Source organism: Lepisma saccharinum, chromosome 16 (genome assembly GCF_977018435.1).
Source record: "Lepisma saccharinum chromosome 16, izLepSacc3.1, whole genome shotgun sequence".
Lineage (NCBI taxonomy): Eukaryota > Metazoa > Arthropoda > Insecta > Zygentoma > Lepismatidae > Lepisma > Lepisma saccharinum.
Genome location: NC_139244.1, coordinates 45420362 through 45448283, shown reverse-complemented (window position 1 = coordinate 45448283; position 27922 = coordinate 45420362). Strand labels below are relative to the sequence as shown.

At 41.8% G+C, this 27922-nt stretch overlaps 1 protein-coding gene across 5 annotated transcripts in view; it reads left to right on the top strand.

The window, feature by feature from the left end:
- The window catches only part of Lmpt (four and a half LIM domains protein limpet), a 718337-nt gene that overhangs the window by 429885 nt on the left and 260530 nt on the right, over positions 1–27922 (top strand). For all 5 annotated transcript variants that reach the window (XM_083138101.1, XM_083138103.1, XM_083138098.1 and 2 more), the window contains one exon: positions 25285–25518. In XM_083138101.1, the coding sequence (XP_082994227.1) occupies positions 25285–25518 (234 nt within the window). The remainder of the gene's footprint in view (positions 1–25284; positions 25519–27922) is intronic.

The following is a 27922-nucleotide window of genomic DNA, read 5'->3' as shown; positions in this document are numbered from 1 at the left end:
TTCTCTGAACTTCAAACCGTCGTGAAGGATATTGATGTAGAACGCTTGCATGTTGTTGTTTCCAAATTACAAGAAGAATTCGCCAGCACGTTGGAAGAAATTAAATCCAAGTTACAGACTTTGGAAGATACCATGACGAACCTACCATCGTCAGACGAACTGCAGGTCATCGGCAAAAGCGTCGCGAACATAAAAATTCAATTGGAGGCTTATCAAGATTTCGAACACATTCAAACCACCATCGCTACGCTTCAGGCGTCTCTGGAGTTGATCAACGAAGAAATTAAAAATATTCACGCTGAAGCAAGTGCGTTGACGAGCATACAAGACACGTTGAGCACGGTTCAGCAGAAGATCGAATATTTAGAAAATTTGAACGTCGAATCGAACCTTGCTCATTTTCATCACGTACTAGACAACATACAGGGTGACTTGGAATCGTTGCGGACGAGCGTACCTTCGAGCGAAGATTTGGAAAAATTGAAAACGGCGGTGACGGCACTACCCGATTCGAGCGACGTCAAAAGTTCGTTGAGCGATCTCGAGAGTAGGGTTGCCAATCTCCCCACCTCCAAAGAATTGCACGCTTTGAAAAGAAGCATATCACGTATGCTGAAACGACTGGAAACGGAAACGGCGAACGTGGAACAGATTCGAGACGAACTTGCTTCGCTGGTGTCGACGCTGCCCACTTCGCAGAGCGTCGCCGATCTTCACACGCAGTTTACCGAGATGCGAAGCATCGTGAACGATCTTACCGAGAAAAGTTCGAAATTGAATCAAGTCGAGAACCTTCAGAGTATCGTCGTCAACATCAGAGATCAAGTTGGAGTGTTGGAATCCACGCAGGAATCGACGCTGGCCTCTTTCGGTGCCAAGTTACAAGAACTCAACGAAAACTACAAGCAGTTGAACGTGGAAGTGAAAATCAAACCGTCATTTTCTACAGTAACGGATACCATCGTCGAACATTTGTTGCCCGTACAAAATACACTGGGACAGCTTCACAGCAACCTCGTTAGCGTCGATACTAAATTCGCTAAACTGCATTCTCTGCAAGCCATCGAAATCAACAGCGTACCCAATCAACAGAGAATCTCCACGTTCGTCGAAGGTAACAAACTGTACATGTTACATCCTTATCATCCGTACTACAAGTTTCTCCTCGATGGTACAATTCAGATAAACGAATTTTCGTACTGGTCTCACGGCAGAAAAGCTAGCGTTCCCACCATGACCTTGATATCGAATCGTGGTGTTCAGAAAGCAGGAAACATTCCTCTGGCACGTTGGAACGAAACGCGCAACATATATGAAATACACGAAGACGAAGATCTCACCGTTTTCGGCGTGAGTGCCGGCGATAAGCTGATCATTCAAAACACGAGCGAAGTGCCACCCTCTTTGAATCCCATCACGCTGGTGCTTCTCTTCAAACGTAATCTCTAAAAAATGTCTAGGCAAGCCATCGTCGAAGAATTGCATAAACCTGCACGCCGCAACTACCAACGTTTGGCGGTGGTAACCAAGGGAATCGATGACCTCTGGCAAAGTGACCTCGTGGAGATGAGTAGCGGCAATCTAAAAAATGTGCATAAATTGAACAAGGGCAACAAGTACCTCCTCACCGTCATAGACACGTTTTCGAAATTCGCATGGGCTCTACCTTTGAAAGCCAAAACAGGAACGTGCGTCACGGAAGCATTCAAGACAATTTTTCGCGAAAGCGACAGACGACCTCGGTTTTTGCAAACAGACAAGGGGAAGGAATTTTACAATGCCGTATTCCAAAAGTTTATTCGGAAACACGACATTCGACATTATTCAACCTTCAGTCACATCAAAGCCAGCATCGTGGAAAGATTTAATCGAACCTTGAAAACACACATGTGGAAACAATTCACCCTTCGGGGGAATTACAAATGGGTCGACATACTGCCGGAACTCGTCGACACCTATAATAATACGGTACACAGAACGATAGGCATGAAGCCAGCTGACGTTACGAAATCTGACGAGCAGCGTTTAATTTCTACAGTTTACTGTCCAAAGTACACTCCCACGACTACCAAGAAATCAAAATTCAAAATTGGAGACCAGGTGAGGATCAGCAAATTCAAACGCACCTTCGAGAAGGGGTTCACAAAAAATTGGAGCACGGAACTTTTTACGGTGGTTCGAGTTTTACCCGGAAACCGACACACGTATATAATAAAAGATAGTAGCGGCGAGATTTTGAAAGGAAGATTTTACGAAGAGGAACTCTCTAAAACAAAACATCCCGACACGTACCTCATCGAGAAAGTATTGCGTAGAAAAGGCGACAAACTGTTTGTCAAATGGCTGGGACTTCCGGAAAAGAGTTGGATCAACGCGAACGAAGTGATCTTGTAAGTACGTGGAACGTGGTGAAACGTCTACCGGATTCGGAAAGTCAAACGAGAAAAAAGAACGGTGAGTTGCTTCCCGACAGCATCCGCTGTCTGATCGTAGGTCCTTCGGGGTGTGGGAAAACAACACTGCTCGTGGACAATTTTCTCCTCGCACCGAATTGGTTAGATTGGAAGAACAGGCACCTCTACGTATTTTCGAAAAGTCTCGAACAAGCGAAATACAAGCAACTGATAAAACTGTACGATGGTCTGGACATTGCAACGTTCGCTTCGGAAATAAAGCCACTCGACGATTGTCGTGAAAATTCAGTTGTTGTGTTCGACGATGTCATCCTGGAAAATCAAAATGAAATTCGCAATTTTTTCACGCAAGGTCGTCACAAAGGAATAGATTGCTTCTTCCTAGCTCAAACGTTTTCCAAAATTCCAAAACAGTTAGTACGCGACAACGCTAATTTCATATGTTTGTTTCGTCAAGATCACACCAACCTCAAGCACGCGTACGATGACTACGTAGGCGGAGACATGAACTACAATCAATTTTCGGAACGCTGCTGCACTTCTTGCTGGAACAGTGACGATTTCGGATTCGCGACGATCGACATGACGAGAAAACCCAACGACGGAAAATACAGAAACAAAATCAACGACTTTCTAAACGTTGCAACGTTGTGAGAAACAACGTGTATAAATAACGCTATGACGAAACGAAAAATCGAAGACGAAAATCTCAAGCTTCGCGATTACCTCGCGAAACGTTTCAAAGGTTGGAAATCCGAGAATCGCGGATTCTACGAAGAGAAGAAACGTCAAGATCAACCTGTGATCGACGCCATCAGCGATCTAGGTAAAGAAATTAAAGGCGTCACGGAACAAAATAAAAATTTGATCAACGAACTCGTACCACTTGCAGCTAAAAGTTACACCGTACCCACGCCTATTTCGAGCATTCCTTCGACGCCGTTCGAACTAAGGGACGTACCGGCACGACGTCGAGCCATAGGTAGCACGCCGTCGTCTTTGAATAAAATCGAGTTGGGACCTTTGGCACGAGACTACCTGAGCACGGGGAAATTCGACAAGGATGAAGTGTTCGGATTGTATCCGAGCATGGAGAGCAACGAAGGCGGCGGTGTGGTTTGGAAGATTGGAAAATCGAAGGTGACCTTCGAAGGCAACGACATTAAAGTTAATTTAGGCGAGAAGGATAGTTGGAACAGGTATCCGGGTACGGTGGGACTGTGGGAACTCGTTGCCAAAAAGCAGCCGAAAGATTACACCGACGAAGATTACCAGAGTTACAAGGAAATTTTGATTATGACGGATGCCTTGTACCAGAACAACGACGCCTCGCAGAATAGGGTGAAATCCAGCAGTGGCGAGAAGTACAGAAATCTCATCAAACCGATTTGGAACCAGGTGAAAACAGGCAGCGGTGTCAAACTCTACAACACCCTACCCAAAGAGTTTGTGTGGGTGGACGACGTGCGCAAGCTCATAGACAGGTTGTTGGTTATTGCAGGAGAGGAGAATGCAGGCAATCGTAATTTCTACAACGAGAAGATGGGAATTATGGACATGATCAGCGCCAAACTTTCCAACTTCATCGTGAACGACGACAAGGGCATAGGTCACCTCATCAAAATTATCAACACGCTGCCTCCGAGATTCTGGAACATGGCCGAAGGAAAGGGACTCGTGAACGACATCATCAACAAGTTACCTTTCGAGATGCATTTACCCGGCTACCAGTACTGTGGACCGGGTACCAAACTCGAGAAAAGATTGGAGAGAGGAGACAAGGGTGTGAATCCGTTGGATGCCGCATGCAAAGATCATGACATCGCCTACAACACCACTCGCACCGATCTGGATGCACGTCACGACGCAGACAGAAAGTTAGAGCACGCAGCTTTCGAAAGATTCGTTAGCAGAGACGCTTCGCTGGGAGAAAGAGTTGCAGCACTGGGCACCACCATCGCCATGAACACGAAACAAAAATTTGGATGGGGTGTATAAATAAATAACATACAGTAAAAAAAGAAATAATAACAACATGTCTTGCATAACCGATTTGCCGCACGAACTGCTATGTAAAATATTCAAACACGCTTGCGAGGATGTAGGGAAACTTTTACACGTAGCAAGAACAACTCCGAAATTTCGCATCCCTTGTGAAATAGCTGTCAAGGATTATCTTCGGGAAATTAGCGGCATGAGGTGCGACGATCTCGACACTCTTTTTTCGGCCGCAGGGGAAAAATTAAACAATAGGTTAGATGAACTGCATGAGGCGAGGCAGGGGAGAAGACGATTCACAGATGATTGGCATAAGTCGAAACAAGAGACGGAAGATATCATCACGCACATTATCGCATTTTCCGAAGCACAAACTTTCTTCCTCTAACACAGACAAAAAAATCTTCGATACAAAAATCTCGTGAAAAAAATATATATAAAATAACACACATCGTGAAAAAAATAATCTTCAGTATATATAAATAACACACATTGTGAAAAAAATTAAATTTCTTTAACACACACATTGAAAATTTCTCTTCAATATGACGACTGAAAAAATGAGTGACCTCCAAGCATTAAAACAAATGCTAAATTTGTCAGTCGAATATATAAAAATTCAGGAATTGGAAGTGGACAAACCTTACACGATAACTTCCGGTTCAATTGTTTCTACCCAGTATGGTCCCAAGGCGCGTCTGTTGCTCAACGCACAATACAGTCTATTTTTACCAGATCGATACGCTAACATGTTATCCGACGAGAAGCTAGCTATTTTAATCGAGAACAAAACTCAAATCGTGTACAAGGGTACAAAGGAACTTCTTGGTAAGAAAACAAAGCACGTAATAGAATTTGTGTAAGGGCTCTGCGCGGAGTATATCCTTGAAAAAAAAATTACACGAACAAAAAAATCTCAGAACATTTATATATAAATAACATACCGAAAAAAATTACACAAAACAAAAAAAAATCTCAGAACATATATATAAATAACATACCGTGAAGATAACATATAGAGCATCAACATGAAGCCCAAGGGTGTCGTGTACCAGATACCATACTCCAATCTGAAAAATCTAGGTGCCCTCGATGGGTTACTCACCAAGAAACAACGCGAGAAGAAACGTTCTTGCTTGACGAAAGGACACGGAATGAAATTACTTCTCAGCACACCTCAATTGAGACGCTTGCAGCGTTCGCGGAAACAGCAAAAAATCGGAGGTTTCATATTCAGCATCCCGGCCATCCTGGCAGCATTGGGGGCCGTTGGAAGTTTGGCCGGCGGTAGCGCCGCCATCGCGAAAACCGTCATCGACTCGAAGAAGAACAAAGCCGAGTTGGAAGAACAGAAACGTCACAACCTGGCCATGGAGAAGAAGGGGAAAGGTATAACCAAAAAGCAAAAAAGCAACCTCGATGCTTTGAAAAAATATAAAAAAAAGAAGAAGCCCTGTCCAACTTCGATATTGAATCTCTGATCGAACTGTTGGGAATAAGAAACTTCAGGGGTGTTTTCATGTCCGATTCTCTACCCTCTGCTGTGAAGAAAAAAGAGTATGGCGTGGTCAACCTGGACAGTTACAAAAATCCTGGTACACATTGGATATGCTACCTCAAAATTAACGATAACAATGCATTTGTTTTCGATTCGTTCGGTGGCACACCACCTGCCAGGTTGGTGAAGTATCTCAGTGTTGCCAACCTCTACTACAATGACAAACGCATCCAGGGTTTCACCGATGTTAACTGCGGCCACCTTTGCCTTTCTGTTCTCGCATACATGTCTAAAATAAATAACCCGTCGGTGGAACATTTTCAGAAAGCATTGTGGAATCTTAAACACGATGGGCGTGTTCCATCTCACGAGCGAATCTTCGATCTTGAAACTCACGCTGCACGACGACATCGTCTATCCTAAATCCGTAGCTCTGCGTGCATTCTACAGCATGTACCTCATACCTAACGTCACGCAACACAACAACAAAATTAGCGTCGGAAGCGAACACATCGTCGTCACGCCAGGCCAATACAATCTTTCCACTTTGCAAGCTCAATTACCCAAAGGCACGTACCTTTCTCAAAATTCGGTCACGCACAGAGTGGAAATCCTATCGGCGACGGAGACCGTGGACCTGGGCACCATGGGAGAACTTTTAGGTTTCGAGAACAACACAAAACTCGAAGCTGGCATCAAGCACACGGCACTCAATATTCCTAAATTTCTAGCCATAGAAACTCTAAACGTTCACTGTAACGTGGCGGAAGGCATGATCACTAAATCTTCGGACGGGGGGTTGCTGGGAAGTCACAAGCAGACAGGAATCATAGCCACATTCAAACCCAGTTCCGAATTCATGGAACCGATCATCTACACACCCTCTTCGCCGATCTATTTTCCAGTATGCCGTAACCGCATAGACAACATAGAGTTGGTGGTGACAAACGAGAAAGGAGACGTGGTGGATTTCGCAGGTGCAACGACCACTGCCATCGTGGAGATCAACATATAATAAATAACACGCATAGTAAAAATGGAACAAATCGAAAGTTACGAATTGCAATCTTTCCCTCCGAACCGTCGCACGTTCGCTAATCTCAACGAAGCGAACAGGGAGATCGAATACGACGTGGACGTAGGCGACGGGTTCGTTCATCCTCACAGAGCAGACCTCTACCTTCAATTCGACGTGGTGAAGAAAGAAAGCGGAGAAGCATTTCCACCCAATGCAAATTTGATACTCGTGGACAACTTCGTACCTCACCTGTTCTCGCAGGTGGAGGTGAGGAAACACAACACCGTCATCGACAGAATAGATTATCCAGGCATCACGTCGACGGCAGTGGGAACATTAAAATTATCCAAAACAGATGCAGCATACTACCAGGCGGGAGGATTTGAAGCGGGAACCAAAATATCGACGAGAAGTCACACAGTCCTCTTTCCCATGCGTCTGCTACCGGGATTCTTCTCCGACTACAAGGAGATCATGTGGAAGGGAGGATTGCGCGTCACGTTTCGAAGAGCAGCCAACGACAACGACGCACTGATGCGATACACCAACTTGAACGCCGACGGCACGCCGATAGCCAACACATTACCCGAAGCAGCCAAGTGCGTCATCCGGAGCATGGAATTGAGAATGCCGATCGTGGAATACGAAACAAACTACGCCCTCAAGTACAAAGCGGAGATCTTGAAGAGTCCGCAGGTGCCGATTCACTTTCACGGTTACCAGTGCGTGCAGAAGTTGGCGTCGGGAAGTCACATGGAATTTGACGTGACGACTCAGTTCAACAACATACAGTTCGACATGCCAGATTTCGTCGTAGTGCTCTTTCAGACCGGGCGCGATAACAACCAGGAAAAAGATTCCAGCATGTTCGACGACTGCAAGATCAAGAATGTTTATCTGAAGAATGGCAGAAACGAAGTGTTCCCGCGCGAGAATTACAACCTCGACATGACCAAAGACGATTACCTCAAACTTTACGAAGCTTACACCTCTTTCAAACGCGTGACCGAGGGAAGCATGGACATGTACTACACGCCCAGCGAATTCAAAATCCGCAGGCCGATGTTCGTCATCAATACGACGAAGAGGAAGCAGGTGGTGGTCAACGATCGAACCAACATCAAGGTCGTCTGCGAGTTCAACAGTCCGTTGCCCGATGACACCGTGTGCAGCGTTATCCTGATTGCAGAGAAGTCTTTCGCGTACGACGTGAAGAACGAGAGGGTCACAGAGCAGTTTTAACAGGTTTAACATCTTTTTCTTGCACAAATAATAAGAGGCGCCAGCGCGCGCGTGTGTATATGGTACATCGCCCCCCAAGAAAAAAAAATAGGTTTACAAGAAATCACGATATACAAACATTAGTGTCCCCCGGGACTTGGAAGATTACGATAAAGTACATTCGTACTTCAAAAATGAGAAAATGCATTATTTACTCATCACGCTGTGTCAGCGCAACGAATAAATGCACGGAACGTGGAGAGAAAATAAGTTTTTATTTTTTTTTTATTTTTGAGGTTTTGGTGATCGCCAAATGAGTAAAATAAATTTTTGATGTTTTGGTGCTGGACGCCAGCGCGCGCGCGCGCGTGTGTGGCACATCGTTCCCGAGAGAGGTTTACAAAAGCCGTGTCCGGATTGGCAAGCGCTCCATCCCGTTCTCCCCCGTTGTTCTCGCGTGCACTCGAAGTCGCGTCCAAGTCGTCCGAATCTGCATGTCCCCTTGTAGTACGGCTGTCACTTTTCCCGCCAGGTGTCAGCCCGAACTTCACCCACCGCGCTCTGGGGCGCAAACAAACATGACAATGATTTCCACCTAACTACTCACATTAAAAATATAACACGCTATTTCATCATTTACGTTTTCTGCATTCAGTATTATCGATAAAATATTAAAATATAACTGAGTTTTACATCCTCTAATCGGTAAATATTGTCTGTACAAAGTGAAAGTTAGAATATGGCTGCCAAGCGTGCATCTGTCGCGCCTCTCTGCTCTTCCCTCCGACTCCACGTCTACCGCAAATTCGGACAACAGAGATTGGCTGAGTCCCGGATGGAACAGCGCTCTAGGTGACATCTGCTGCTGATTCGGACGCAACCCTGGCCACTTCTATTAGTCAGTGTTGCCAACTCCCATTTGTAGGTTAGCTTCGCCTGTAAAATATCACATGATGAAATATTCTTCAGGTAAGTTGGCAACATTGAACCGCAATTGATGTTACCAGTGTTGTCAACTTCTATTTGTAGGTTAGCTTCGACTGTAAAATATCACATGGTGAAATATTCTTCAGGTGAGTTGGTAACATTGAACCGTAATTGATGTTACCAGTGTTGTCAACTTCTATTTGTAGGTTAGCTTCGCCTGTAAAATATCACATGGTGAAATATTCTTGAGGTGAGTTGGCAACACTGGCAACATCAATTGATGGCACTCAACCCGTGCACCTCCACTAGTCAGTGTTGCCAACTCCCATTTGTAGGTTATCTTTGCTTGTAAAATATCATATGGTGAAATATTCTTGGGGTGAGTTGGCAACACTAATCGCCAATTGATGGCACTCAACTGAGCTGATTACACTAATCAGTGTTGCCAACTCCCATTTGTAGGTTAGCTTCGCTTGTAAAATATCACATGGTGAAATATTCTTGGGGTGAGTTGGCAACACTGCGAGAAAGCCTCAAGCGTTGCCAGCTCCTTGCTTGAGGTTAGGTTATACCCAAAAACAAAAACCTTGGTGATTTTTTCAAGTGAGGAGTTGGCAACACTGCGAAAATAAAAAGTAGGTCAAAGGGCGCAGCCAGAACGAAGCATTCCACCTACTACACTAAAGTTAGCTTCGCCTGTAAAATATCACATGGTGAAATATTCTTGAGGTGAGTTGGCAACACTGAACCGCAATTGATGTTGCCAGTGTTGCCAACTCCCATTTGTAGGTTAGCGTCGCCTGTAAAATATCATGGTGGAATATTCTTGGGGTGAGCTGGCAACACTGCGAGAAAATGAGGCTCATGCCTTACGAGAGCAAACCGTTAACATACACCGTAAAAGGCTACGCCTCGCTCGAGCTGGCAACACTGCAAGAAAATGAGGCTCGGTGAGATTCGCAGTATTGCCAGCTTTTTGCTTTAAATTAGGTTAGACCGAGATAAAAACCTTGGTGATTTTTTCGAGTAAGGGGTTGGCAACACTGCGAGCCTCACCGAGCCTCATTTTCGGTTGCAGAACCGGCTTTCCTGTACTACTCAATCGGTACTCCCGAATAACGGGCGCAGGGTAAAAGGATTAAAGGATGCCGCGACCCCCCCGGCGTTAGCTGGGAATTGGCAAGCCAACCGGTGTCTCCTATGAAGGGACGGCAGGTTAGAAAGGAAGGTCCGGGTGCTCCCAGACAAGCCGGGCAGGTAGAACCTGGGCACCTATCAGCCAAAGCGAGCGGACCAGGTAGGTAGGTTGCTGCTAGGCTCTTCTTCTTCTTTCTTCTTTCTCCGTCCTTCCTTCTGGGATGGCTTCTAGTTCTCAGGCTGGGAGGCCAGTTAACCCTGGATGTTTGCCTGTTGACATCAGGGAGCCAAATGAGCTCCGGGCCTGGCTGCGCTGGCTTTATACTCGCGGGGGCGGCGCATTGGTGGTGAAAATTTTAACTACAAGTACGCGCTGCTAACTCATTTTTTTTTTACATATAGCAACTTTCGTACTGAGAAACATCGAAGAAGTGACATTAAGAAAACACTAGTGGGAAAATCACTAGATGCACGTGTAAGGTTGCGTGATCACTATCTCTCCCTTCAGTTTTCCTTTCCTCCAATTCCAAGGGGAGTCCTTTCAGGGCTGCCAATATTCCCATCAGCACATATCAACAGGTGAATGACTATGAAGAGCGACGCATAGCGTTACGCAAAATTGGGAAGGAAAACATAACAACTGATGAGGGAAAACGCTCAAAATCAAAATAAAACAAATACCATCCTTTTAAAATCATCATTGCTTAGCTGCATGGCTGGGGAGAGACCTGCGCTCGATCGCCAGCTCTAAACTTCGAAGGAGACGAAGAAAGTGAGCGGAAACATCCATCGCGACACTTAGGCTGCTCTCATACTGAACTAGGCTTCGTGGCGGTTCCTCTCTCGAACCATTAGGCCACCCTCTGTCGTCAGCGTCCTCGAGCATAAATCGCCTTCGAAAAACTATACAATCGCAGCTATTACATTTAAAAAAATCACGAAGACAAAGCGTCCATCCTCATCTTTACCTTCCTATTTCTTCAATCACCTTTCAATATCCTATGTCATCTGTTTCTTCACCTCGGCTAAAACTCAGTGGGCTAATGGGATACTCTGACCCCTCTCAGGTACGGGTATAGTAGTAGAAATACGTGGGATATGAAGCTTCGACTGTTATGTACTAAATCATTTGACAGGCTATGGAAAAGGGAGATTTTATAAATGAATAACATCTGTCTCCGAAGAAAGGTCTGCGTCTTCAGTAGGCTTCTTTATGGGCAATTATTTTCCTGAAGATGGTTTATTTTCAAAATACTTTTATAAATTTACATCTTAGTTACAGATCTCCATAAATAAAGGACAGAACAGATTTCTTTCTTATAATTAAATCTACGCGACTTTTGCAGTTTATTTACATAATATGGATCAAGCTGTCATATCAGTTATATAAAGACGACCAGGCGCTTGCTTGGAACTTTATGAACGCTCCTTGACATAATGAAGCATGACTTTGACGTGACTGGCGAAGGTTTTAAGTATTGACTCCGATCTTAATATAAATTGGACATTATGGTCTGGCTTCAAGATATATGCAGAAATACAAACGGCTATAATTCGTAAAATATTAGAGACATCGACTTGATATCGGGTATGGCAACATGTTAGCATGTTCACAGGGCGAAACCTAACCATGCCAGATATCAATAATGAATAACCTGATCAATAAATAATAATCATGGAGACGAAATAATCTGAACTTATTCTTCCGTATGATGGCATGTTAGCATGCCCACAGGGCGAACCTACTCATACGGCCGAATAACATTAAGTCCTGTTGCTTTATGCAAAAATTGAAAATATATTACGTATATGTTTCGAAGAAATCAAACTGAATTATCACAACGTTGAAAGAAATCGTAAATTAACTTATTCTCACGCATGCTGACATGTTAGCATGTCCACAGGGCGAACCTACCCATGCGTCAGAATAACAGTAAGTTCTGAGTCGAAATTTAACATTATTTTGTGAAGATTTTATTTAAAATTTCAGAAAACTTCAAAATAAAGTTGAAATGAACTTATTCTTTCGTATGGTGACATGTTAGCATGTCCACAGGGCGAACCTACCCATACGACAGAATAACTATGTCTCTAAGCTAATTTGGGAACGAAGACTGAGTTCTTGAACCCTCCCATAAAGGGAGCTGAGTATTTAAGATGTTAATCCATCGGAGTCGGTGATGAAAATGCCCCGGAATTAGGTTCCGAAGCTGTATTTATACCCCCGCATGTCAAGCAGAGCGCCTCCCGTGACACAAAAGATAAACATAGCTACAGCTGTGATATGCAGAACTAATTTGTGTATAATGGCAATATTCTAAAGATTAAACAGTATGTTCCATAAGGTTAATTTTTCTATGTCTAAAACAACAGTTATGATCCTTAAAGTTTCTATAATATTCTCTACTAAAAAGTTGTCACATTCTTAAAAACTTCTTCCCAATGTCCATAAGGCTTATATTACTAATAGCTCTTATGGCTTTCATAATAGTTTGATTCTAAAACTGAGAACACATATTTTTGACTAATTGTCAACAATGAAAGATTTTGCTTTCAAGAAGCTTGCAAATAACAAATTATAAACTTCTCGAATGACAGAATTAGGTCATTAGTTCAACTACCAAATATCTCATCTTTCATAACGTTTTCATAGTGAATATAAAAAGTAAAATAATTAAGAATAATATTAAATATGACCGAATCTTTGATATGGTTCGGGAGGATCATATCACACGCGTTAATATAAAGTAAAACTGTGTGCATTCAGACAATACAATTAATAATGAGCCTCGCAGGATTCTGCAATTCTAAACAACGAGTTGAACAGTGTAAATGACAATAATTAATAACATTTACTGAATACAGCAACCACGCAGGGTCTAATAATAAGCGAAACTAATAAACATAAAGGTGGATCCGTTAACGTTTACTGAATACAGCGACCACGCAGGGTCAAATAATAAGCGAAACTAATTATCGTAGAGGTGGATCCGTTAACACATTTAAACTAAAAGCGTACGCTTCCAAGGAACATTTAGCATGCATTCTTCTTAACGAAATATAATATGGCGACCGCGCAGGGTCGTTAAATGTGGCGACCACGCAGGGTCGTTACAAGTGAGGCGGTGCGCCATCGTGCTGAAACCACAGTTCCTGACGGACGTTCAATGGCACAGCATCCAAGAACAGGGCCAATACTTCCTGTAGGAAGAACAAGTACGCGGCCCCCGTTATGACCCGGCACGACCGTCCAGAATACCTGCCCACACATTGATAGCAAATCTGTGCTGCAATTCCCGGACATGCAAGCACGAGGGTTTTCCTCTGCCCAGACATGGCTGTTTCGAGAATTGAGAAAACACTCCGTAGTGAATTTACATTAATTTGTGAACAGAACTCGACGTGGAAACTGGGGCTCGTCGATGCAGCGTTAAATGAACACGAGAGAGGATTTTTTTGGAGAATCACTGATTAATATTTTCATTTTCTGCATCAACGTCTCAAAAATTAATTAATTCATTTTACTCTTTTTTTTTTTTTCACTTTTCTTGACTGGGCAACCCTCCAGAGAGCCCAGTCTGCAGTTTTAGAGCCGCATAAATCAGTTTCGGGTATATACTATATTCGAGGAGGAAAGTTCTGTGAAGATTGAACTGGGTATTTTTGAAATTATAGGGCTAGGTTGAAAATGGACAGACGAAAGTGTTCAGGAATGCGAATAGAATCAGCACAGATGTATATTCACATAGTCTGGAGTATGAAATATCTCGAAGTACCAGGATGACGAAAGTATGCTGTAAAGGAGGGGTTGAGGGCGACATATTTCCCAGCATATCTCGGATGTCAAGAAGAGAGATTAATTACATAATGTCCATTTGAAAAATATTTCGGCAATGGAATAAAATATTGAAATTCTGTGATGACAAGAAAGTAAAATATCTTTCTTATCACTGGCGTACGCAGAGGAGCTGCTGAAGGGCTACAGCCTCTCCCGAAATTTTGAGAAAATCAAATAAACCGCAGGTTAAATAGTTCATGAATATCTGGATAATTAATTTCTAGCAATTGTCCAGATCTGCCTTCCCCCCTCCAATGGCCAATAGCGCGTCCCCTCAGATCTACCATAATTCCCATAAAGTATTTTATTACGACACTGTCCTATTACTGAAAGTCATTTTTTTAGCTTTAAAAAAAGGTAAAGTGCTCCCCTGTGCATAGCACCACTCCATGAAGGCGTATAGGGGGTGTGGGGGTAACGCCCCACACTTTCTTGATCCGGTCGTGAGTGGGGGCTTTACTTAACAATTTACTTGTTCAGCCCCATCCTCCTAATCATTATTTTTTTCTTCATCTAGTGGATAAATATGGTGCACCTAGTAGCAAAAGAGACTTGGAACCAATTATAGTGAATTCATTACTAATCAAATATGTTCTTCTCCGCCTGATCGCACACATTGCAGCACGATGTCCTTTTTATACATATATTTCAGAAAAATATGTTGAATTTTATGATATTGAAAGGAAAAATACCCCTCCCCAAAATTTTGATGCCGCGGTCTGAGTTATCCTCCCTCCCCCACCCCCAAACCTTCCTGTTGGCACCCCTGGTCCAGAATGATGCTCCACAAAATGCAAAAATCCATACATCCTGGTTCTCAAATGAAGCGGCTTACGGTGTGAAGTGAAATGAACAACCATTTTGAGTGATCCCTTTTTCTCCGTTGCATGTGCCCGGTAGCAAGCCCCCGTGGCGGAGTGGTTAGCACATCGCGCTACGACGCCAGGGGTCCCGAGTTCGAATCCCGGCCGGGGCATGGATGTTCGCGAGTGTCCATTCTTCAACTTCATCCTATTATCGCCCATCCCCATCTTCACAATTAGACAAAAGTGGAACAAAAGCGAAGTAGAATTAACCAAATCAATCATTGAACGAAGCGCGTTATGCTCACGAGTCGGGAGTGGGATAGTTTGGAATAAAAATTGTTGAAGTAGGATGATATGAAGCATCATTGTACGGTGCATAAAGGAGCCACGTATATGTCCTCTAGAAACTAAAATTAGTCAGTAACATTAGAATTGGGCTTCATGGCGAAACAGCCCTTTGAAAGGCAAGGCCTGCGAAGTGGTTTTTCTTTCGGTGACGCGTGGCTTTAACGTCAATGTCAATCTAGAATCGAGAGCGGAATTTGCTTCGCTATTGCTTTTAGGTACAGTTAAGCCTGATTCACATCTATGCTCCAGTAACGCTCAGATCACCCCCCCCCCCCCCCCCCCATGGTGTGGCCAAATATCGTTGAATGATTTTTAAAGAGAAGCATTCACCCTGGCGCTCCAGTCAAAGTTCGTTCGATTACGCTCAGCTTGCTCTTCGGTCACGATCGGGTGGAAAGAATATTTAACTGGAGCGTGAGGGGGTGGAGCTTGACGTTGCAGATAATGCCACTCTGGCTCCATCGTTGTTGTGAACGTCTGAACGTAGCAAGCAGTCTTCAGCCCCGTTGCAGAGGAAAGGTAACCCAGTTTTGTGCGTAGAAGATGAGCCGTCAGAATGAAAAAGACCTATTGAAACACAGAAAAAGGCGAGTAATGATAAAATAGATCGATGGGGCATTGAGAAAAGAAATCCCTCAGTATTTTCCTCCCAATTCTATTTGTAAAACACCGGTCAAAATATGCGATTTCATGAACCCGAGTAAAAGAAACTTAAGAAGAAAAAAAAGTGACTTTTTTCCAACCCGTTGCATTAATGAAAATCCTTAAATCAAAAACCTAACCTATTGGCGGTCATATTTTCCCGGACAACCAAATTGTCATTTTTGTGTGTGCAAAGGGGAAAGGAGGTGGTGGTCGACCCTCTGCCAAGGGAAAAATCATTCTTGATATCTAGCCCCGAATCAAGATTAACAACGAACTTGTTCTTCGTTTACGGAAAACGATACAAAATTACTCCTTTCAAGTCCAGGGAGACCACATTTCACACGATGTGCGTAACAATCGGGTCCTTGAAACTAGGCTTACAACCTGCTGTATATTTGTCACGTGTTATATATATATATATATATATATATATATATATATATATATATATATATATATATATATATATATATAAAATATGTATATTTGGTTTTAGCTTTTCAGCTATGCACCAGTTACATTTGTTTTACATTTCATAATTTTACAATACAATATTTTCTCTCACAATATAGTTGGTAAGTACATATATTATTTTCTTAGTTGGGTTCCTCAAAAGTGTTGGCAAGGCGTATGCGCCATTATATCCTGCTTCTTTTAGATCTCTTAAGAAATAATCACGTGTAGTTACATTAAGAGGACATTCTAATATAATATGATCAGGTGTTCCTTCAGTTGCACCACACTGACAGATTGGGGATTGAACAATCTTCCTAGTGTACAGGTCTTTAGGGGCTAAGGTGTAATTTAGCCGACATCTAAGAAGGCTTGTTTAAGAGCTTCTTGAAAGGTTAATATCTTGATACCAAGGTTCTTTAGGTATAAGTGGTTGAATTGAATAATATTTTTTCCCCATTAGACTTCCCTGTAATTGTCCATTGTTTCTGCCAACTTTCCAACAATTCTGTTTTAGCATGCGACTCTCGCGCTTTTGCAGAAAATTTAATCCGAAGCGATCGGTGACTTGATTCTTCAGCTGCGTACTTGGCTAATGCGTCTGCTATGTGGTTGCCTTCTATGGATGTTGCTCAGGAGTACAGACAAAAGAAATGCTGTAACCTGAGTTGGTTAGTTTGTGATACAAAATTTTTATGTTAACAATGTACCAGTCTACATGATAATCAGCTGTTCTGTTGTATCGGAAACTTTCTAATAAAAGAAATGGTCAACAATGTCGGTATGAAACAATGAGCCCGAAATATTTCATGTCAAACCTAGACCGACAAAGTAGTGTTATCATTGTTGACATTCACAGTATTGCACATTGTAGTTGCATATAAACGTTTGCCGATTTCTAACCAAAAGTATAACATCAATAAAGAACATTATATTTATAATAGCCGACCTCCTGTCCGAGTGGTTAGCACAGCGTGCTACGACACCAGGTTCGAATCCCGGCCTGGGCATGGATGTTCATTGTGATGTTCCTTCATCAATTTAATCATATTACCACTCATTCGCATCCTCAAGATTAGTCAAAACTGGCATAAAAGCGAAGTAAATCAACCAAATCAATGAATCCCCGCTTTCGCAATTATTTTTCTTCTTTGTCATTTTCTACTAATTAACGCCAGTGCTGCAACGGCCAAGTCCGTCGTTGAAAATCTCTTAAACTTTGTAGTTAGCACAATCGGCAGGCTTTTTATACAGAAAAATGGGTGTACTCTGTGAAGAAACCAACACCAGACTCACGTTGATCGTACCTTGACCGGGGCGAAGCTTGACCGCTGGTGTGGATACCCCCTGACCGTGAGCAGACCGTTAGGGGGAGAGTGACCTGAGTGTTGCTTGAGCGTAGATGTGAATCAAGCCTTAAGGTCTCCAGTTTTCCTCACGATGTTTGGTCAGCACAGAAATTTTGGAGCTTCCACCAGGGATCGAACCTTGGACCTCTCGTACCTAAGACAAGAGCACAATCATTTGAGTGCGAGGAAACTCTGCCATCATATATTCAGTTTTGCACACACAAATAAGATTAATTTTAAGAAATTTCTTTTATATAGTCATCATTCTCCAAGTGTATAATCAGATGTCACAGAAGATAGATGAGTAGCTAACGCGATGGTCTTGCACTAAAGGGTGCCGGATTCGATTCTGGTACCAACTATATGCCAAGCTTGAACTCATTACGCACACATTTCATATTCGCGCCGTTATTATACTCCTGATTCCTGCACTCCGTTGTATCTAAACCCACGGAATATCTTTTCCAGGGTCTGCAATTAAGATCCACGATTTTTTTCTACTGCTGAGTTTTCTTCTGGCAAATTTACAAATCTAAGTGCTTATAACATTGCTTTGGTGTCCCAGATCTAATATAACAGAGGTAATACATGGACTTTTAAAAACTGTCTAGAATTGCTTTTGTCACTAGCCATTAACTAATTACTAACACCTCTTGTTAGTTGAACTTAAATTAATTTAATATCTACATAAAACCATTCCTTTTGTTAACTGAAATTTCATATCTACAGAACCTCTTATGTGAACTTAAATTTCATATCTACATAACACCTCTTGTTATGTGATCCGAATGTGATATAATTAATCTTCTAAACTTCATTTTGTTTTATGTGTCGTGGTAAGTCAATTTTACAAACTTTAGAAAACAAGCACTCGGTGCTGTAACTGGCGAAGTAGTTCCCAAGCTTTCCATAGAGTCCGCCTTGTCTAGGAGGACGCGTCGCACTGCCATCTCACGGTGCGTGATGGAACTTCCACGGCGCTGTGATTTTTGTCTTGAGAACGTGAAAGTTTTTCCAGTCCAACAACTTGACAATCGGTTACTGTAGCCACACAGGGTTTGCATGTTCAAAACAAAAGTGTTTAAAACACATGGGTTTGTTTCTTTTACAAACGTTTTAAACATTTTTAGACTTGTTTAAAACATATTTTGTACTCTATATTTTATTGTATGTGGTTATTTGGGTACATGGTAAGTTTATCTTTTCATTCAATCTGTATTATTTAGTTTACTGTGCATAGAAATATTTTTTCAGTGGCCGAAAATGTAATTCAGCTTAACAAAGGATCACAATCTAATCTACCTGTGTGCTACGTTGCGATTTAAGTGTTTGAAATCCTATACCTGAACAATATATGGATGAAACAGCTTGATGTACTGTACGAGGTTGTTAATTTCAATACATTTTATTGCATTCACGATGAAATGTGATATTTCGCAAGACAGAGTGGTACCACGTGGATAGACTAGGACCTGGCAACTGTGGATTAGTTCAACCTCTTCGAATAGCTAGATGAGATGTTTAACAGTAACATATTATAAGAAGTTAGTCAAATGTTCACTTTATAACTAGTAACACAGTTCTTTCTTGGATGATTAACTGATTCCTTATCAATCATTAATCTTAGAACATTACTCGTCTTGGCATTATGTTTTAAACGTCTTATTTGTTTAAAACACTGTTTAAAACATTCTTAAAACAAAAAGCTGTTTTGTTGCTTAAAAAAAACACAAATTTTTCCTTGTAGCTAGATTTCCGAGAGGAATAGTAGCAGAAATATATTTTGCGGGTACAATGCCAATAAGTTAAAAATCTTAACAAAATTACACACCATGTAACGTATGGAGTAGGAATGGGCAGATCCGGATTTCAAATATCCAGATATCGGATATTTTGATGTATTTATTATCCGATTTTCGGATTATCCTAAATACCCGAATGTGTGCATTATCCTGACAGTTTTGTCGTTTATCCGTTTTACTGGCGCTCTGCATATTCTTTTATTTGTCATCGTATTTCTACTATACGGATTCTTTATAAATACGTCATCCAATCTGTATGTTTATCCGTATTACGGATTCTCCGTATAGACTTTTTAAACGTTTAACATTTTTTGTTTAAAACAGATCTCTGCATTACTAAGTTCACTATAAATGCAAGAAGTTTTACGCGGTGGCAAAAAACATAGTTTAAAATATAACATTCTCAGTTTGGTGTCCCCTATCCTTTATCTGGTTATTATTTCCATAATTTGACACCATTCATACCAGAATATCGTACTGAACTTGACATAGTAATACATTCGTGGACGTCTGTTTCATTCGGACGAGGAAGTGCAACAGTGAGTAAGGTTGTGGTTGTTCACTGTCCCGAATGTGATAAATCGAAATACGGTATCGCATATATTTAGTCCTTAGCTTAAGACACGTGGCTGCAGAGTACAACATTCATTATTCAATCCTCTCAAGATACATACAAAAGAAGAAATTACAATGAAGTGGTCCTCGTGAGGGACAGAACATGAGTTGTGGGAAGAGAATATCTTCAAAATGTACTTGCAGCGTTCCAGTGAGATTATGTTTGGATTAACACCACAGGAAGTGCGAAAATTGGCTCATCTCTGTGCAGTTAAGTTTGTATCGGTATAGTTTGTGCTTTTAAGCAGATTCTCAGCAACATACACAACCATACATTTTTTGAATCCTTGTCCTGAGGTTCAAAACTTGCAGTACCTGAAGTTCTGTGGATGCTAGTTTAGGCAATAGACACGTACCTCTTCCAATTACAACTTAACGCCCATTTCCATATTATATTTACAGACGTTAATTCTTGGCCGTTATTCGCAAAATTACATTCCGGTGTACCCTGTCCCCCCTTCCCGAAGAGAGTGTGAAGACTCGCGTAGCCACTGGCTCCATGAGTAAACAAAAATATATAACCCTCGGTACCAAAAAAGGTGGCTGAAGGTATGTGTACCTATGTACCCGGTTTCCCACATGAAATGAACTATTGAAATAATGTGAAAAGAGCAAGTGTGTGTATTAAAAGAAAGAAAGTTAACATCCCCGCCGTCGGTTCACATAATATGGAAAGAAAGCTCGCCCAGCCGCTCCCCTCAGAAAAAAAGATACCTCTTACATTGCTGTACTCCGCCAAACATCTGAGGCCGACTGCTTCCCTGCCCTTCCTATTTATAGGCCCCGCTAATCACCTAAACCGTTACTGGAAACTTACCGCTCCCCAACGGCCAAGAACCCAAACGTACAGGAATGCATAGACATACACAATTTATAACATAAAAAAAGGATCCAGTAATGATCGCATCATTTCAAGTTTGATATAAGTGCTCCTTCATCGGGGTCGGTAAACGGAATGGCTGGTAGCCTATTGAATGGTTCAGGGGATTCCTGCAGAGAAACAAAGATGTGTTTCCGTGCTCTTGCCTGAATCAACTTCTTTAGCAAGAATGGCCTGTTTCAACAAAGAAAATGTGCGCATGTTTTTTGACAAAGTTCCCGAAGTTCTGTCCAGAAACAATTATTCATCCTCAAGAATTTGGAACATGGATGAAACTGGTGTCACAACTGTCATGAAACCAAATAAGGTTGTAGCTCGAAAAGGAACAAAACAGGTTGGCATAGTGAGCAGTGCAGAAAGAGGTGAACTTGTGACAGTTGCAGTGGCAGTTAGTGCTCAAGGGACTTTTATACCTCCAATGCTAATATTTCCACGTAAAAACTTTTGGAACCATTTCATTCGAGATGGGCCAACAGAGTGCATTGGAGCAGCTACTTGTTCAGGTTGGATGATTGAGGAAACGTTTGTCCAATTCATTCGATACTTCATTTCTCAGGTGAATCCTAACGAAAACACCCCTGTGCTTCTTTTTATTGATACTCTTCCCATCTCAGCTATGAAGCTTTAAATAAATGCAAAAATAATAATATTACCCTTTTGTCGTTTCCTCCACACTGTTCGCATCGACTATGACCGTTAGATGTCAGTGTTTTCGGCCCATTTAAGAAAGTGTATGGCCGAGCAATTGATTCTTGGCATAAGAATCATCCAGGAAAACTCGTACAATCTACGACATACCACAGATAGTTAACACAGCATTTTTGAATGCAGTTGACCCTACCAACATAACATCAGGTTTTGCTCAAACAGGAATATTTCCCTTCAATTATGACGTATCCCAAGAAAGCGACTTTGCGTCGTGTTTCGTTTCAGATCGACCAAATCCAGCAAGACAGGTAGATAGTAGGCCTCCCGTATCTGATAGTGATTGATGACGAAGTCCAAACTGCCAGGTGCGATGCACTGCCAATTACATCATCTTCAGGTGATGTTCAAAGTGAACCTTTGCATTCGCAAATTGAAATGCCGGGTCCAAGTGGCACACAAATGTCTTCAGTAGTGACATAAAGTTTCCTTCTCTCCTGAAAATGTTCGTCCATACCCAAAGGCTGAACCCAGGAAAACTACGAATCGAAAACGTAAAAGAAGTGCCATTCTAACACACACACCTGAAAAAAACTGTTTGGAAGATGAAAAGAAGAGTAGTGCAAAGGAAAAGGGCAAGAAGAAAATTATGTGCAAGAAAACATTATTCGAAAGTTCTTGCAGAGAATATTACTGTTTAGTGTGTGGAGAATCCTACAAAGAGGAAGAAGACTTGTGTGCAGTGCAAAGAATGCAAAATGTGGTCCCATTGGCTGTGTGCGGAGAGAAATCCTTATTATGTGTGCATTGATTGCAAAGAGTGTCATTCTGACAACGCATAATCACTGTTGCAACGTACCCCAAACACTGTTGCAACTTACCCCATGCATGGGGCACATAGCAACACTCGGACCTGCTTTAAATTAACAGACTTTTCTCACTTGAGGTTCAAAATTACAATTTCATATTTGTTTCTTAAGTAGCTAAAAGACGTACCATTTCATAGCATATGTGTAACTTGTTCCAACTGTAACAGTTTTTGAATAAAAAAAATAAACTGAAAAGTGTTGCAAAGTTCCCCACCTTCCCCTACACGTGTAACCGCAATTTGTCTGTGGTAGTGCGTCCTCAAATATGGATCATGAGGTGAAAGACGCAGAGAAATTGAAACTTAAGAGAAAACTGTCACGAACCGCGTGTTAAAATGTAGTTTAGTCTATCTTGCAAATACCAAGTGACATATGGAAATGGAACTATGATTGTGGGCTGCTAAAACTACCAAGATCTATATTTTACATGTATATGTATACAATTATTGTCACTTTAGAATGATTCCATTGTATCAGCTCGAGCACGAGCGAAACGGATTAAGCGCGAGAATTTCACTTTCACGCTTAATCCCTTTTGCGGTTATAATGGCGACCTTTTTATAGGCCCCTAATCACTACCCAAAGCTTTAGAAATTCGGCTAGTCGGCTCCCTATCAACGCTCCTGTCTTCCATAACGTCCAGATTTTCTAAATTACCAGCAAAGAAAATATACATATAGGTACAGAAACAACACATTAATATACACATCACATAATAACCTAAAACCTACCTGTCTAATTATACCCTGCCCCCAACAATCTATGGAGTAAGGCCGCGCATAGCGCCAGAGAAGGGGGAGGGATTCGAGTGGGCAGAACGAAGGAGTACACACCAGAGATGGCCATTTGACTTCGACCTCGCAAGGCCCGGCCTCACACGGCCTCAGCCTCAGACCTCCATCTCGGCCTCACACGGCCTCAGCCTCCGACCTCCATCTCCACCTCCGGCCTCACACGGCCTCAGCCTCCTAACTCCAACTCGGATTCGGCCTCTCACGGCCTCAGCCTGGCAAGGCTTCTGGAGGCTGGTCATATCTAGTCTGAACTGATAAGAAGTTGGCCAATTTCTTCTACAGTTCATGGGAAATCCTGTGTGTGTTAAGAGAAGGGGCTAATGATTACACAATGTTAATAATCATGTTAGATTTAGCGTATAATTTTACGAGGTATGGAACGTGTCTATATTTTCACTTTTTTCAGTACATAAGCACCTCAGGCATAGTCTGCTGTCCTCGCGTTTCCTAACACAGGTGGTGAACAGGAGCATACTTTTCTTTCCAGGAGGCACATTACATCGACTGTACAATTTCTGGATATGATTTCTAGATATTCCAGAAGTTACGGACTTTCTTTCCAGAATACACTCGAAATAACATCTGACAAAAGAAGAACTGAGAATAAGGAACAGACTGCACCATACGCCACAGAGAGCTAAGCGAGATGCCAAATAAAGGAGTGTAAGGGGTACCTTCCACAGGCACCCAAAAGTCAACCTCACTTCCACGTACTACACCCTGGACTGCATTTTGCAGACAAGCGAGGCTCTGGCGACTGGCACTTTGGCCAGTATAATTTTGTGTGTGTTGTCCTGTTTTTTGTCCTTGTGTGTGCTGAGTGCCCCTCTACAGCCTCAGCTTTTAACAGAAGTCAGAATATTTCTTTTATTTTAGTTATGCAACGTTAGAGTTGTTATTTGTAATGGTAAGGGGCTGGCCATCTCCGCCTCCGGCCTCACACGGCCTCAGCCTCGCACGGCTTCAGCCTCGCAAGGTTCCTGGAGGCCGAGGCTGAGGCAGAGCCTCATGATCAGATTCAAGTATTAATTACGTCTAAATTATCCTCACTAACAGTTATTAAAATGTTTATTAAGCGGAGTATAGCGTGTGCATTTGTTTCTAGAAGTCTGTGTATCTTACTTGGCAAATCACATGCTTTACACACTGTATTCTTATCAGTTCGTTTCTCACTCCGAATTCTTTTTTTGCTTTTGAGAACTAATGAAGTTCGAAGTTCTAAAGCTAGATGGCAGTCGCAATCTTATTCACTAATCAGTAGGGTTTTGAAGACAATGATAAACCTGGTAGTAGTCAGTTTCACTATATTTAGTACCAGAAAACTTTTTTTTTTTCATTTTGAGGCCTTTTTTATAATTCTTGAAGTAACTTTTCCTCCTTTTCATGAATTTTAGATGCATTTGCTAGCATAACTTAAACATATTTAAATTCACCAACATTGTGTTTAGCAAGTACACCATTAATCGTAAATGTGGTGAATGCAAGGCGGAATATTATCTTTGGCAATGGATTTTGTGGAATTAATTCTGGTAAATGTACTTTTTTCTCTCTCAGCGAACTGAAAATACTTTGGGTGAAGCCTATTTTGGGTTTCCCTTGTTTGCCACTATTATCGCTTTAATCTGTTAAACTAAAAGTAAAATTAGTCACAACATTAAAAAATAGAGGAAAAAGACGCACACGAAACAAAACTAAATTTTCAGATGTTGACAGACTACTGTATCTTCAAAGGCCCACCCTACTGACAGAAAAATCTTGAAGTAAAAATATAGAAAGGTACAGTAGCATTTAATTGCGTTTTCCCTTTGCTTCGATAGTTTAAACCACCAAGCAACATATTTTATCAAATTATTCAACTAGTCTCTTGTAATTTATGAAAAATCAAACTTTCGTTTTAAGGGTGGAAACTATTTAGGTAATCTTGGAGCATATGGCGGTTATGTGTTAAATGCACCTCGTACAGATTTAATGCTTGTAATTGCCATTGTGTTTGTGTATTTAATGTGGGTTTTCTCCTTTCGTTTCAGATCGACGAGTACTTCCAGCATCTCCCGACGCCCAAGGTGCCCCAGCTGGGGACGCAGGGGGAGAAGTACAGGGACAAGCAGATGATGCTCCAGCTGCCCAAGCAGGATCTGGCTCTGGCCTACTGCAAGCATGTGGAGGCCCAACACCACGCCAGCTACGAGGATTTCATCAACGCCAGGAACGAGATAGCCCTCGACATTGCCTACGTCAAGGACAACAGCACCTACACGGCGGTGAGTAGCGTCGTGTGTGCTGCAGCACGGCAATGCACGTTCTCACACATTCTCGCATCTGGTGTTTTTCTGCCATGGCAGAGTTCTTCCTGGCGAAAGGCATGGGATTTCTGCATGACTTATTACTCGAAGCTGGGCGGGTACAGTAAGATCCACGAGTATTACCGTGCAAATTATCCGTGACTATTTTGACTAATTTTTCTCTTACATCGTATGTGTTTTTAAGCGATGGATTCTTGAATCTCTTATTGGGTCAAATTAAGTGCACGAACAAGTTGATGGACAATTTGCACGGTAATACTCATGAATCCCACTGTACAAGATTAGCTTACAAGGAGAGAGCACAGCTTGGTGAATTGATTTTGGGATGGGACTTCTACGCTATAGGTATTGATATGCCAAGGCACTAGGGCTCACTAGTCATACATTTCCGAGAGAAAAGTGTATCAAACTTGCAAAGATTTCCATGTGCGCCTCATTATGCGATCCTAAGTGGCCCGAAGGTTCTGGTTTCGATTCCCGTTCGATTGTCCTTACATTTATTAACTCGACCAACAATTTATTGCATTTTATTTAATAACATATTGAAATAAGTATGAAAGTTTTTAATTTTTTTTTGCGGGGGGAGGGGAGTACTCTTTTATAATTGTTCTTTAAATTTTCTCTTCATTTTACAAATATTTGAATGTTAAATTACCAACGCGTTATTTTCGACAAAATATTCATTTTTTAAATCTTTTTTTGAGAAAATGTTCAAGAAACTAAACGCAAGAAAAATTATTCACAATTACCTAATGTTTTTGTGTACATTTTTTGTACACAATCTACAGGGGTAATTACAAAAAAAGACACGAAAACTAAATATTTTTCTCGACAATGACGAACAGCAAATAAAATCTTAATTTTCACAATAAATATTTGCTCGAGCAGGACACGTTCGGCACGTTAAATTGATACGCTACCACCTTGCCATTGGCCCCACTTCCTTTATGGGTCTCGCTTAAAATTCATTCGTCCTCACCGTTGCATTGAGGCTACGTAAAATTAGACAACTGCAAAGCCAAAATGTCCCGCACCGTGGCCGTACGGTCTAATTGACGTCATGCTTTGGGCTCTGGCTACGGGACGCTCGCAGGTCCGAGTCTCCTTGGGTGGGGGGGTGGAACGTAACAACTTTTCTCCTGAGATTTCGGCCCGTGTATGGGACCGGCTGCCACCCACCATCGTTGGAAGAAATTGGGGAGCTACGAATGAGTAGCGTAAACCGGTAAAGGAAACCTACGACGACGTCTGGGGTTCGTCGTGCTGACCACACGTCACCCCATAACTGTTTGGATAATCTCCCACCTCTCGTTGGAGTGAGCCTGACAGTCCAAAGACTTTAGCACCACGGGTTGATATTATTACAAAGCCAGAATAAAATTGCTCAGCCTTCTGATTATTAGAAAGTATTTACTCATATAGCCAAACGTTGTACGCTCTGGTAACTGGAGTCTTGTAGGCCAACGAGGTCCAGGCGCCTGGACCTACGGCGAGTTTAATCATATATGGAGTCGTTTGACCTTATTTGTGTCTAGTGTTCCTTTACAATCTCAGCTTTTAACTAGGATATGCATATATTATTCTTAGAAATAGTATAGCTTTATTTGTTAGTAACTTTTAGAATTTGAGAAAGAAATTTTTTGAACATTATATTTTATTGTTAGTGTTTTGTCCTCAGTTTCAGTTTTGTTTTAGTCAAGGGACATGTCCTACCATATTTTGTGAGGGGCAGAAATAGCCTATATGCTGACGTGCCTTATTATGCTCGCATTATAGATTTGTGTAACAAGCGAATAAATATTATTTAATGATTTTTTTTAAATGCCAAAACGAAATCAGCTATTCTGGTGTCTAATTGTTTCAATCTGTTTAGTTATTTTTCATGAAATAAGATCTTCATTCAGCTTAATCATATTGCAATACATTATGGTACAGTGAATACAATATTAAATGTAGAACGGAAGTATTTAGTATTATCATATACGCCTCAATCAGCTCCATCTGTGTGAGTCAAATTGAGATTTTTTTTGAACCAACCATTTTTTTAATGAAAAAAGATTCAAACACAGTGAGCATGCTCCTGGCATGATTTGGGGGGAGGGGTCGGAAGGCAGCAAGTTTTCTCTGCCAGCGTCTCTTTCCCCATAGGCTACTGTCACTGTTTCATGTTATTCCACAGAAAAGAAAGTAAATGACAGTGGAAACAGTCACGTGGTTGCATACTTAAGAACAAAATTGAAGTTTTTTCCAGTGTTCCAGTCATTGGAAGGGAGTACTATTAAGTAAAATGAGAGCAATATGCATGCGTGTATTGGGTAAAATAACCAAGTTTTTTTGGAACACACATTCTGCCTCTAGAGGC